The 14,719-nt window shown below is 28.6% G+C and overlaps 2 protein-coding genes across 2 annotated transcripts; both read right to left on the bottom strand.

The window, feature by feature from the left end:
* Nucleotides 1-1,552: 1,552 nt before the first annotated feature.
* On the bottom strand, nucleotides 1,553-9,438 carry Gcat (Glycine C-acetyltransferase). The gene is made up of 12 exons (XM_067280933.1): nucleotides 9,311-9,438; nucleotides 8,986-9,209; nucleotides 8,601-8,690; nucleotides 8,299-8,518; nucleotides 8,090-8,186; nucleotides 5,321-5,407; nucleotides 5,146-5,228; nucleotides 3,748-3,857; nucleotides 3,564-3,665; nucleotides 3,411-3,486; nucleotides 3,084-3,131; nucleotides 1,553-2,900 (listed from the first exon to the last, which is right to left on the bottom strand). Exons 1-12 carry the CDS (start codon nucleotides 9,321-9,323, stop codon nucleotides 2,794-2,796), a joined length of 1,257 nt encoding a protein of 418 aa, XP_067137034.1. The 5' UTR covers nucleotides 9,324-9,438; the 3' UTR covers nucleotides 1,553-2,793.
* A 2,598-nt stretch (nucleotides 9,439-12,036) lies between these two features.
* Nucleotides 12,037-12,993, bottom strand: LOC136984077 (inactive hydroxysteroid dehydrogenase-like protein 1). The gene has a single exon (XM_067281003.1). It carries the CDS (start codon nucleotides 12,991-12,993, stop codon nucleotides 12,037-12,039), a length of 957 nt encoding a protein of 318 aa, XP_067137104.1.
* Between the last annotated feature and the right edge of the window lie 1,726 nt (nucleotides 12,994-14,719).

Here is a 14,719-nt window from a genome sequence, read left to right as displayed (position 1 = left end):
ATGTCGTTTCTGAAGTGCAGACTGAGCAGAAGGAAAAGTAGCGTTGATGTGAAAATATAGAAATCAAGGCAATTTTGTTTGTCACCGACTAAAAATTACCATCCTATAAAACACCTATTATTATCGAAAGCAAGGTTGGGAAGTGCAAACATAATCCGACCTGTCATGTCCCAATGTATTATCTGACTCAATACACCTTCCATTTTTACTCCCGAATGCGTTGAAGATTTTTTATGTCCCACGCTGTTTATTCGGCTATTTAAACAGCTTTCTTCCCCCTTCTCCATCTCTTCTGATGAGATAATACGCGTTAAACCTCCGACAATAATCTGCCTCTTGTAAATTATATAAACCGAGTAATTCTAATTTTTATTGAATTTTTTCAAGCGAAATTCGTAATCCTTAATAAGGTTTTACCGCGGCGTCGAATAAAAAGACCCCAGGGCCACATCCTTTTTTTTTTTAAACATTTCTAACCACACTCCAGAGATTTGCCATTTAAAAAACAATCTGTTTGATAACATCAAATGATAATTTTAATAAAATCGTTTATTTTGCAGTCGTAGAAAATTGTCTAAAGACTTATAATTTATATATTCTTATATTAAAATAATAATTTTTTTTTTAAAGTTAGAAACAATTATTGCATTAAATAAAAAAGTTATTATTTAATTTTATTAGTGAAGTAATTTAAATTTCATGCTATGAATTTAATATTTAAAGAATATTTAATAATAAAATTTGAGATTTTCATTAAAATTTCTGTAATTAAAAAAGCTGTTTTATCAATTTTTTCAAATTTTATTTAAATTTTATATTTTATTAGATATGTTGTAATATCTATCAGCATTTCAAATAGTTAATTTCAACGGATTTTTCTGAGTTAAATTTTTTAAAAAATTGGAATAAACTTAAGTATTTAGTCAAAAATCCATTGTTAAAATTTAAATTCCAGTTGAATGGAAACATAAAATAAATAAAAATTTTAATAATATCCAACAAGATTGGATTCTAAAGATCTTCAGTCTAAGCTGAGTACCTTGAACATAAATTTACGTTTATAAAACAAATACTATATTATAAACAATATTGTTTATGTATTCAACTTTGAATAATTTCCATTTATAGATTCAATTTATTATATTTTGATGCAAAAACGTGTATTAGTTTTTTCATGATGAAATTTATATTAATAACTCTTTAAAAATTAATTTTAAAATTTTTTTATTAACAATTCCATTACAAAAATAAATCCCCATATGAAAAATATATTTGATTATATTAACTCTTATATATTAATCTGGTAATATAACAACAACCATTCCTTTTTAAACAACGTAATATTTCTTAACACGACAATGAAAAATATACAAATTCCGCAATAAAAGTAATTCTTTAAACATGCAAATAAACAATCTTTGTTTATTCGTCAAGTATGCAATTTAGCATAATTACTGTATAAATAAATTTTAAAATTTTTATGACAAAAATAATTTGATAAACAAATTCCTGGAATTATACTTTTTTTTTCATTTTAAAATAGAAAACAGAATTAAAATAATTTAAGTTAAACATAAATTTAGCAGTGTACATTTTTGTATTGACATTTTCTTTTATTATGTGGATTTCAACACCTAACATTCTCTCGTGCTGACTAAGCTCTATACGCAGATATGTATCATTACAAAAATAAAACTCAAGCACATGAAAATTATATTTCCAAATAAAAACTCATTGAAATTTTGACATATCTTACAGTTTAGTTCATTTTGAGTGTACATGTAGAAACATACATATGCACTGAAGCAGGCAAATAAAATAGGTTATGTTAAAGTATGACAAATTTTGTTATAAATTGTTTTTATTGTTACACACTAACTCATAATATCTCCACAATTTTATGTAGAAACTATTTTTTCCATTGTATTTTAATATGTAATAACTCTTGTTTAACATATAAATATTTTGTTATTATTTTTAAAAATTTCAAATATAAATGTATATTTTGTGTTCTTTTAAGAAAATCACAGAAAATAAAAAACAAAATATATGTGACCTGGACTATGAAAAGGTGGTTAATGTAAAAAAACAACTTTATATGTGAGTTTATACATGAAGGCATTAGTCAAATTTAACTGATCTACTGTATTTTTCCTATTTTATTGTCCAAAGTTATTTCTATAAAAAAATATCACCTTGATTTTTCTTGTTGGAAACTTGAGATAGAGAAATATCTTGTATTTTTTTTTAATGGTTTTCCATTCATTCTTGTTAATTTTCATTTAATTTTTCAACTTTATTTTTATTCCCCATCATTAAAAATGTAAAAATTGCAATAGCTAGAGACCTGGAATTGGTTTCATTGAAAAGACTGATTTCATTGAAAATTTACCAAAACCTCAATATTGTCATCTCAACAAATTAACCACTTTTCATAGTCCAGTTTCAAAATAGCATCTAAAACGATCTACAGGTACTCCTCACTTTACGACCTATCTGCTTAACGACCACTCGCACTTACGACCAATCGAGTTTCGACCTGCAATTCGGGGAATTCCCTTTCTCAGCTTGAGTGTCGGTCAGTGGCGAATGGTGACATGCACACTAAGCGTACTATAATAGTCTTTTTATGAATAAATTTGAAGTTTGTTGCATAATTTGTATAATTTTACAACGATCCTATATTCCCGGCGCAAGTTTCTCGCTTATCGACCAATTCGCTTAACGACATAGTCGTCGAAATGGAACTTGGTCATAAAGTGAGGAGTACCTGTAAATTGTTGAGTGGAAAATTTACAAAACTTTTAATTTCTTTCCAACATCAACAAAAGCCTGCACTGTCCTTCTGATATCCTCTTCAGAATGAGCGGCAGAAATTTGAACTCTAATTCTTGCTTTTCCTATTAAAATAAATTTAGAAAAAGTTTAAAAATTATTTTTACATTCTTCCACTTGCAATTTAAAATTTATTTTAAATAAATGAAAATTACTTATTGATATCAAAATCATTTTATTAATACATCTTTAGCAATTTAATATCTAATTAATGTAAAAATAATAAAATAAAATATGAAAATAGCTACCTTTAGGAACTACAGGGTAACTAAATCCTATTACATATATTCCTTTATCTGAAATATGAATATTTATTTTTAAAAGTTATATTAATTTTAAACATTTTCATAAATAACTGATACAATTAATTTAATCAAATCAAATAAATTATTGGTCATTGACTTGAGAAGATTAATACAATATTTTTATCCAACTTAAGCAACTGAGTTTCTGCAACTGATTATGCAAGTTTCTGTAATGTTTCGTTTGTCCTTTGTTTTCAATAGGAAAATTACTATAATTTACTCGATTCTGGGATCAGTTTTACATTAGACACAGTCTAGTTCTATATTTACCTAACATTTCATCTGCAAATACAGAAGCTAATTTAGCATCTCCTAACATTACAGGACATATAGGATGATTATCTCCCTATAAAAAAAAATAAGAAACTGTGATTTTAGAGTTAAAAATAAATATGCATTAATAATTTAACTTTGATTCTATACAGCTATATTGAATCCACTTTTCTTCATCTCAGATCTAAACAGTTCTGTATTTCTTGAAACTTTCTCTGTTAGATCTGAACTGGTTAAAAGAATATCAAAGACCTAATAAAAGAAAATAAAAATACTTTTAATTTAAAAAATATCAAATTGTAATAAGTGAAAGTATCCAAAATTAAACTTTTACTTTACTAGCACAGGATACAACAGGTGGAGGCAAAGAATTAGAAAAAAGGTAAGGCCTAGATCTCTGACGAAGAAGATCAATTAGTTCTCTCTTTGCAGTTGTATAACCGCCTAAAAGCAACGGAAAACAATTAATGTGATATAATTATTAAAAATTTTACAGAAATAGAAAAATTAAAAAAACTTTCAAAAATAAATCGTAATCTAGAAAATTACAATTTATATCCGTAAATTACATTTAAATTTTTTAAATACAGTGGTGCCTCATATAACGTACTTAAACCGTTTCAGGTGAACATCCGTTAAGTGAAAAGTCTGTTATACGAAACGCATTTTCCCATAGAAATACATGTTAAAACATCTAATTCGTTCTGCAGCATAAAATAACCTTACTGTACCATAAAAAAATGAAAATGGAGCAGTCACCAATTATGCTGAGTAGTCAGATGTTGTGGAGGAGATGAAGGAACACTTTCTTCACACATTCATACAGACACACACTTTTTACACATTGCAGTGGGTCTCTTTTTATTGCTTTTTAATTGGAGTCAGATTCAGGAGAGGCTACCGGGGCTTGTAGGGTCAACTCCTCTTGTTCCATCCTTTGTTTTTTGGCAGCTGGCTTCTTGAAAAACGTGTCCAAGGTGGTCTGTTTCTCTCTCTTCTTCAACACCTGTTTTCCAAAATGCCTACATCAAGAAGCTATTCTGTAAAGCCAAGAAGGGGAAAACATCTAAAAATAGTAGATTGTCAAAGGCAATGGCAAAAGAGTGGAAAAATCATTCGCACTTGATCGCCTCATGTAACTGCCGAACAGAAAGTTCGTTGTTCGCAGCGTCCGTTATTCGAGGCGTACGTTATACGAGGCACCACTGTACACTAATTCTATTGCTAAATTATTTTGCATTTTTTTTTATATTAAAATGCTTTCTTAATTATATTAATGAATATTCAAAAGTACTAAGAAATGATTATTTTCAATAATAATTCTATTTTTGTATAATTTAAAATAAGCCACGTTTGTGATTTCTGAAATAAGCTTAAAATATAAATCTATTATTTGATTATAAAAAACGTGTATGTATTACTCTAATTATAATTTAACTTTTAAATAAATTCCCCTATAAATTATAACAATAACTAATATATTTCTTATATAAATTATACAAAAGCATTACATATCATACATATAGTGTATATATATGTTAATAACTAAAAATTACATAAATTTTAAATATCTTTTGTAATATCCACAAATAACCAATAGCACACTTCTTGATTATCATAGATAATACTTAAATGTCAAAATAATGTAGTTTTTACTGTTATTAATCTTTTAATTATTTAGTTATTTGTCAGTTTTTAAATTACATAATGGTATATTTAACTAATTTTTTACCTGCTGCTCCACCTAAGGCCTTTCCTAACGTTGAGTTAATTATATCAACACGTCCAAGAATTCCAAAATGTTCTTCTGTGCCTCTATTTTAAATCATTATTTGTGAACAAATATCAATTTTGTTGCTATTGATATATCCTCTTTTTTTTTTAAATTAAAAATATATAATTCTTACCTCCCAGTTTTCCCAAAAAACCCAGTTGCATGACATTCATCAACAAATACTAAAGCATTATATTTATCAGCTAAGTCACAAATCTGACTGTAAAACAATTTATTTCAATCATTATTTAATAATCATAACTTACCATTTATATAATTTAAATTTTAATATTGGTAATTCAAAAAAGAAAATAATGCAATATTTATAAATAAGGTAGAATAACAAATAATAAACAATAATATATTGTATACCTATCTCTAATAACATATATAAAAATGGTTGATTAGTTCTTTTAAATTTCTCTGAAGTTAAATAAAAATATTAAATGTTAATTAATTTTTAGTTTGCATCTCAAAACTAAAATAAAACTGTAATGGGATAATCTATAAATTAAATTGCATCTTTCGGAAACTTATTTTGAGAGTAAATCAGTAACAAATTACATAAACTGATATAAAATTCGTATTAAGTATTCAATGAAAAAAATTGAAACTAAATGTTACAATATATTTACTTTATATATTTTTAAATTAGTTTATAAAATACATGAAATATTCTAATAAAACTGACAGAAAAAAAAATGTATTATAGGGAATATAATTCAGAATCGTAGACAAATCTATTGTTTTTAATTACATTAAATGATGAATTTTGCATGTGCTTGTATGTGTGTATTTGTATGTGTAAATAAAATCCATCAGAAATAAAAACTGAATGAATTTAGTACATAAATCAGTAATCAATATATAAATAAGAAAATATTTTGATATCATTAAGATTGGTAACTTTCAAATACAGTTGATATACTATTGACAATTCACAAGAGGATTTTAAATATTGTGCTTTCACTTAACTAAATAAAGTATTCTGAAATTAAAACAATCAATAATTTCCACGAAAACTAAACAAAATTGTTATAAGTTCAGCTATCCAAAGACTAAACTATCCAGTTCAAAACTGCATACTTAACAAGGTTTTCCAGATTCTATAGTTACTAGATAAATTCCTACTTATATTTGAGTTTATTGTTTACAAACATTTATTTTGATTAGCTTTGATATTATACATTAAAAAAAAAAATAAAGTAATAAAATAATCTATAAATTTTTATATGAAACTTACAGTAAGTGACAAAAATAATCCACACAATAAATACATGCCAATAATTATTTTTGTAAAATACAGTGTACAAAAAATTCAACAAACCTCCATCAAGTAAAAAAAGTGTCAGGAGGCAAAGTTGCAATTTGCAAAAGACTATAGGCATAATCACAAACAAAAAGTTATTTCTTAGATAAAACTTATCTAAATGGTCAGCTGAATATTATTTTCACAATTTCTGCAAAAAAGATCCAATCTTATCTAAAAGACAGTAGCGTGATGGTTTGGGGAGCAATGCAATAAAATACAGCACAAATTGCAATTTAAATTCCCAAAGTTGTTTGTGCATTCTGCAACTATTTTTCCACATTTTAAGTAAAATTATGGCAGGAAATGGATGGATTTTCCAGCATGACAATACCCGTTTGTACAGATCGAGCAGTAAAGGAGTGATTGAGGACAAAATGATAGAAGTAATGAAATGGCCTACCCTCTGACTGGATTTAAATCCCATAGTGAATGTTTGGAAGATGTTAGCACACACTTGTTCACACTAGTCACCTAAATTATAGAGAGTATCAGAACTTAAAACTACTATCATAAATGCTTGGGAAAATTGCCATCAAAAAACATAGGACTTAATTCTTGGCATACCAACAGACTTTTGCAAGATAACATTGCTATAATTTCATAAAAATAAATTTTTATATTTTTTATTTCAAAATCCTATAGTGCAAAATTCTTCTAAATTCTTTTTATCACAGACTATATTTCCAGAATTAATCTATGCAATTCACATCTTGAAAGATGTTTAAACATGCTCTAAATCATAATTATATTTGTAAAATACAAAAATAAATTTTAAAAAATAATTGATAACAAAATGCATTTTGCTGTCAATATGGTAAAACAGAAGTAAATAAAAGAATTTCTGTTTCAAGCCCAGGATTTTTAACTTGTTTAAAAAATGAATAAACCAAAAGTATTATCATACGTCGACACAAGGAAATTAATCAGAAGACAGAATGCAAAAGTAAAAAAATAAACTATAGTTTTTAATACAGAAAAATTCGAGTTTGGTTTGCAAATAATTTTACATAGAGCTATAACTATTATTTATATTTTTATTATTTAACTGTTTACAAAGCAATTTATAATATTGCCTTTGAAATTTGAAATTTCCTGTTTTTAAAACAGGAAATTTAAGTGAAATGAAAGTGAAATCCTTCAGATACAATTTGTGTTTCATTTTCAAATGATGCAATATTGTTTCAAATGATAAGATTAAGATAAAATCATACTTTGATCTATTTAGTTTCTATTTAAATGCATATATTTCATTAAAAATTAAATATTTTATACTATTTTGTATTTAAAAGATTATAAAAACAAAATATTAATTATGTAATGATTTTTAATTTCAAATATATTAAAATTAAAAGTTAAACATAACAATCAAGAGAGAAAGTTGGATGGAGTCATATGAAATAGATAAAACATGTTCTTTACTATAATCAAAACTTGAAAATATAAAAATATAACATTGATCATAAAAATTCTTAAAAAGGTAATCTAATTTAATATCATAGACAAATATGTAATATGTATATTACAAAATAAACCAAAGAGAATAATATGTTTTCATTAAACGTTATTTAAATAAAAATAAATATATCTTACGACAATGGTGCAACAGTACCATCCATACTAAATACTCCATCAGTTGCAATTAGCCTTTTTCGTGCATCTTTACTTTCTATTAATTTTTGTTCGAGATCTACAAAAACGTTTCACAAAGGTTTTTGTAAAATCCTATATATATATATGCTCATACATCTTATTTTTAAATTTGATTTTTTGTCATTATTCATTTTAATAATAATACAAACCCGACATATCTCTATGCTTGTAGCGAAATTTCTTAGCCTTACAGAGTCGGATTCCGTCAATAATGGAAGCGTGGTTCAATTCGTCCGATAAAACTGCATCATTTTCGTTCAAAACGACTTCAAACAAACCAGCATTAGCATCAAAACAGCTCGCATACAATATTGTGTCTTCACGGTCATGAAATTTCGAAATCTTTCCCTCTAAGTTTTTGTGCAAATCCTTCAAAATTAATAAATATACATTATAATATCATTCAAATAAACTTTTGCAATTACATGATAACATCAGTATATTTGAATACCTGCGTTCCACATATAAACCTAACAGAGCTGAGTCCAGCTCCGTATTTATCCAGAGCATCTTTGCCCGCTCTGACAACATCGGGATGACTCTACAGAAAGAAATCATGGTTAATGTTACCCTTGGTGCCAAGATAGCGGCTCGTCTCTGATTCCAGCAAGGAAACAATGGGATGCACGTTCTAACCTAACATATTCTAATAATTTGGTTGCTGATAATTATGGTAATTTACTAGAATATGTTAGGTTAGGTTAGAACGTGCGTCCCACTGTTTCCTTGCTGAAATCAGAGACGAGTCGCCATCTTGGCACCAAGGGTAACATTAACCGAAATCATTCTAATGCTAATAAAAAGTAGGTTAATTAGGAAATATGTGCAAGTATTACCGAAAGTCCTAGGTAGTTATTTGCACAAAAGTTCAAAACTTTCTCCGTTCGGCCTTCTACTCCAATGGAACTATCCTGTCTGGTTGTAATAATCCTCTCAGCTTTCCACGTTCCGGCGTTTTTAATAGAAACGAGCTCGTCCGCGATAGCAGGCTGCACAGAAGACCACGTGCTGGTGAATGCAACTCTCACGTTGCAATTTAACAACAATATTCTTCTTATACCTGTAATTATTATAAACAGCATGCCTCAAAATTCACATATGTTATTAAATATTTCCACGTGTTGTCAATATCACGAATAATCGTTATTAATTAACAATTACCTGAAAATATCATCACGACTTAATACGAGATTCTCCTTTGGTCGATCGGAATAAAATGAAATTCGAAAGTGACAATCACACGCTACAATCTAACACACATCACCCCACAGGAAGTCCTCACGACACTTCCTCCTGGTAAGAAAGCAATGACCGAATAGTTACTGAAATAGTCAACAGATGGAAACTCTTGCGAACAAAAAAATTTTGAAGTATAAATAATTTTTTAAAATATTTCTTTAAGTGTGATGATAAATAATATATTAATGACTACATAATGAATTAATATTATACTTATAACAGTTAAAAATTTAATTAAAATTATTATTGCACTGAAGTAACGATCGACGGTCGGATGGCCGAGCGATTAAAATGGCTGCCTACCACTCCAGGGATCCGGACGGGTCAAAAAATCCTACAGCCCCCTGACCGGGGAGTAGTCCGTCCGAATATATCGAGTTCCGTTACTCTTTCACCTAGCCGAACCCATAATAGGCTTGCTAAAGAAAAAGTTTAGTAACTTAAGACGAAAGGTGTTTTTAAAAAAGCGTTACGATCATGGCAAGGCTGGTTTACACTGCGTATTTTTCCAGCCGCGACCTTCCATAACTTCCGAGACCGTGCCAAATTTACCTGTCGGTCTCATAAATATTTCCTCGAGTGCTTTCCCATTGGTTGTTGTGTCCGAACGGTTGGGATCTGTAAAATTGCGTAACGGCATTGCCACAGATTAAAGACATGCGGCACGGATTGACGATGTCATTGTAAAGAGCGGACGAACTTTTCTCAGCTGCGCTAATCTCAAAATTGAATGACTAAAAAAATACGATGGGAAGATGTCAACGTATGATATACGAGAATGTATTATTGTTTAAATAAAATAAAATACATAAAATTAAAATAATACTTATGTTAATGTCAAAATTTTTGTACAGTACATTAACATAAATTTAATGAAAGAAATTACTGTTTATTTGTATACGACAGCGCGATACGTGCCTCCCGGACTACTTTCTATGAGAAACTGAAATTTAAGTGTTACAAACATGAAGAAAATCCGGAAAACTCCACGTGTCTAGCCCGACGCACGAACCCACGACCAGTGTTCGGTGGTTTTAAAATACATTTTCTATTTTCTATATTTTTACTTTTTATTTAAAAAAACATTTCTATCAAACAAAAAAAAATTCTTTTTAAATTTGTCTGGCCAAAACAAATCTGCAATGGAATATATGCCCACAGTATCGACGTTTGATTTCTTAGTATTTGGAATTATAAGATATGGAGAACTTTATTAAAGAAGTCGACGATGGTTCGTTGTAAGAAAAGTTTGAATTTTGCTTACGAGGATTATGTGAAATTTTCAGAATTTTGAAGTTGTAATAAATGCATATCATTGATGAATATTTTCTGGCATATAAATTTAGAATTAACCGTTTTTATTTTTGAACCGAATATATATTTTTTCATGTTTTATAAGAAAGTTTTTAAAGTTTGACGACCAAGTAGCCTCAAATAAACGGACACGTATTCCGGAACATGAAAATGAATAAAAAAAAATGGCTGTTGGACAGACTTTGTCCTTAGTTTTAATTAATTGTTATAAAATATTTTAAATTAGATCAAACAATAGATAAGTGTAAAGTTATTTTATTAAAATTTTACATACATAAAAGTAAATAAAAATTACAGAAATTAATACAAATATTAAATATATGTAAAAATACAGTTATTGATTATTACACATATCTGCAGTGGAAAAACTGTTTGACTTTTTTTGTGTGATTCTTATACGCTTTTTTATTCTGAATTCAAAAATGTTACTAGTTTTTCTCTATCACGTAAGATTTTTCTACAAAACCATTTTTATTGGATAAATAGATGTTTTCTTCGCATATTAAATAGTAGAGAACTTGTTAATTAAGTATCACGAACTGGGCTGCAATATGAGCCTAAAGGTACACTTTCTGAACTCGAACTTGGATTACTTTCTTGAAAATGTAGGGGCTGTAAGTGAAGAACGAGACGAAAGGTTCCACCAGAACATTAAAGAGACGGAAAGGAAATAGCAGGGACGGTGGAATGTCAGTATGATGGCGGATTACTGTTGGATGATGCATAGGGACATTCCAGATGCAAAACCTAGAGAAGGTCCACGAAAAGCAGTTTTAGGGCAAACTGATAAGCACCAAAGCTAATGTAGTGGCTTATGTTGTATTTTTGTACCCATACATGTTTAATAATAAACTGAAATTGGTAATTTTTTCGCGTTAAAATAAATTAAAACACTATTATTTATATTTATATAATACGCTTTTATAAATTTTTGACAAAACTTTGTAAAGCCTTTGTATCAAAACTTTACGTGATGGAAACATTCAAGAGATCGTTTTTAGTTGTATCGATAGTTGTTAGTAAAAATTACATCTCAAAGTCCAAACAGTTTTTTATTAGTTGAAATTTGCAGACCTGTGTTATTAAACAGTAAACGTTATATCAAAATAGATATTTAAAATTACACGAGAAAATTATATTAAGCCTCGCATTATGTTCAAAGTTAATATTATTTATTTGATAAATGTTTATATTATAATTTTAAGGCTTATAAAAGTATTTTGCGAATAAAGAAATCATCTGAAATAATAATTGCAGAAAAATAACAATACTTTTAATGGCAAAAATCTTTTATAGAGAAGTCAATTTAATATTTACAGAAAATTTGTTATCAATTAATTAATTTCTTCATTAGTTTCATTACGGACTTCTTTTCTAAATTTTTCTGCATCTGAATATAATTTACCGATACTTAAATTCAATATAAAAGGACAAAAACGAATACAATAAGATAAAACCTCGTGCAACCAGTAACCGCTACAAGTATTGCTTATTCCTATACTTTTAGCCAAACTTTGACAAAAAGTCTCGGTCGACGGTATAAATGAGCTTAACTTCATTAAAAAAGGTTTACCGCTTAACATTCTACTATTAACAAAAAATGGCGTTACAGACTGTAAGGTTACGTCTGTTTCAGATAATTCCATCATTACGGCTTTACTGACGTCATCCATAAATTTTTTGCATGCGGAATAAGTAGCGAGATACGAAAGAGGAACGAAGGACGACATCGACGATATATTAACTATAACCCCTCTTTTCTTTTTTAAATAGTAATTACATAATCTATACATGGTATCGACCACAACATTCATATTTAAAGCGATAATTATCAGAATGTTTCTTTCAGTCTCTTTTAGAAAAAGACACGGTGACTTCCCGCAGATACCCGCGCAATTAATAAAAATCCCGACGTCTTTACCTTCAATTTTAGCCCATAAAGAGTCGTAAACTTCTTTCCCTCCTGTCAGATCGGCCATTACGTCACAACACTTCACACCGAATTCGGCTTGGATATTTTCTGCCGTCGTTCTTAATTCTTCTGACTCGTTGCTAACCAGTACCAAGTTCATGCCAGATTTTGCCAATTCTTGAGCCGTACACTTTCCTATACCTGAGCTTCCACCGGTGATTACGGCCCATTCGCCATACTTTTTAAAGTCGGGTGGAAAGAAAGTAGGAAGCAAGTACAAACGAATTCCACGGAAAACTTCTTTAATAATCGACAGCAAAAAGGAAAAAATGAAAATTAAACCTATAAATGCAAGAAAATTTTCGTAATCTCCGAACATTGCGTGTATCATCGAACAGAACAAAGAACATTTACTGACTTTATTCGATTGTTGTCTAAGTGATTGATGTCAAAAGACGTAATAAAGAGTGATGATTGGATGAAAAACTTCTGCGTGACAACCGATTGGATAAGTAGGTACTATGCTATACTATTGAACAGTGTAAAAGTACGCTCATGTATTGCAACTATTAATAAAATCAATATTAATTTATAGTTATGTACGCTGTAAAAATTATTAACTAAAAATACATATATATATATTTTTTTTTTATAAAAACATTTTGATAAGAAATTAAACATTTACTATAGTATTTTAGAATATAAAAATGATTTTCAGAGAGAATCAAAAGTAAAATATTGACAGGAAAATATTGTTTTTAAATAACTAAATTTAATAAATATTATTAAAGACATAATAGTTAAAATATTAAAAAAATTTTTAAATAAAATATCACAAGAAATGGCACTACCAAATGTTGCCGGGAAAGTTAAGCAACTCGATGCTGAATTTTTAAATTAGTCATTCGTTTTCAATATTAGATTTTTCATTTTTATGAATTGTGTATATGTAGTAATAATATATGAATCATTCTGAAAGCAACAGGTTTATTTGAAAAATAAGCTAACCAGAAATGCATATAATAAGGAATAACAAAAGGTTTAGTGAAGTTATAGTGGATACGATGATACGGTTAATGTGTTGTCCGTCTTTAACCATGCATACTTCGATACACTGTATAACGAATACTTTGCATTAATCATAAATAAAATAATAATATATTTCTTGATTATACGACTGACCTGTAAATAGAAAATACAAAGTTTATATTATCAGTTATATAGATAAAAATCGAGACCATTATATAGAAAATTTAGAGGTTAGAGGTCTTGGTTAACTATATATGAACTTCTAATCTAGACTGGAAGTCGCATGATTTCAATTCAAAATTTTCTCAGGAACAAAGTTCAAAAACAAATGACTGGCATGAGTTGATTGTTATCAGGAGAAGTATGATTTACAGGGGCAAGACACCACAAAAATCCAGACCATATATGGAAACCTTAGGAGCCAGAGACCCCTATTAACTATACAGTGATCGTGTGATTTCCAGTCCGGACTGGAAGTTACGTGATTTTTTTTAGATTAAAAGGTGATTAAAACTTGCAGCCTGGTATTGTGACAATGTCACAATAAATAACTGCTCATTGTTTTTTAAGTCACACTGTATTCGTGTGATTGTATTTTCGGAATTTAGTGCCGAAATCACCTCAACTAAAAGATTCTTTCTTGGAATTAATGCATCTTTAGAAAATAATGTACAATTTTTAATATATTTTAAAAAATATAATCCGCTAAAATATTCCGGAATCCCCTATTTGAATCCGGCGATCGAAAACCCTCAGGAATTTTTTTGGGGATGGTCTGTGTCCGGATATGTATATCCGACCCTCAGCAGCCAGGCCGAATGCCTGATGTGCTTGATAAAAGGACCTCTTATTCAGTGATGTAACAAAATATGGTAAAGTGGCCTGAATGCTTAGGATCTAACTCCTCCATATTCATGCTGGCATAAGAATTCAAACAAATTTGTTAAATTGCCAATTTTAACAACACGTACTGGAGCCGCCATCTTGGGACTTTTTGAGTCTCATGTTTAAAACAAACTTGTACGAGCAGTCAGTTTTATACGACATTAATTAAACTAAAATTGCATACAATTTTA

The sequence above is a fragment of the Centruroides vittatus genome, unplaced genomic scaffold (assembly GCF_030686945.1).
Source record: "Centruroides vittatus isolate TY-2023 unplaced genomic scaffold, ASM3068694v2 contig_900, whole genome shotgun sequence".
In the NCBI taxonomy this organism is placed as follows: Eukaryota; Metazoa; Arthropoda; class Arachnida; order Scorpiones; family Buthidae; genus Centruroides; species Centruroides vittatus.
This window is presented reverse-complemented; position numbering and strand designations above follow the sequence as displayed.

Bases quoted from the DNA above. Each gene is read 5' to 3' on its own strand.
- Gcat (XM_067280933.1), bottom strand. The intron at 5,408-8,089 runs GTAAGATATATT...ATTGTTTTACAG, and splicing joins GGTACTGTTGCACCATTGTC to TCAGATTTGTGACTTAGCTG. The intron at 5,229-5,320 runs GTAAGAATTATA...GATTTAAAATAG, and splicing joins TTTTTTGGGAAAACTGGGAG to AGGCACAGAAGAACATTTTG.
- LOC136984077 (XM_067281003.1), bottom strand. From the start codon at position 12,993: ATGTTCGGAGATTACGAAAATTTTCTTGCATTTATAGGTTTAATTTTC.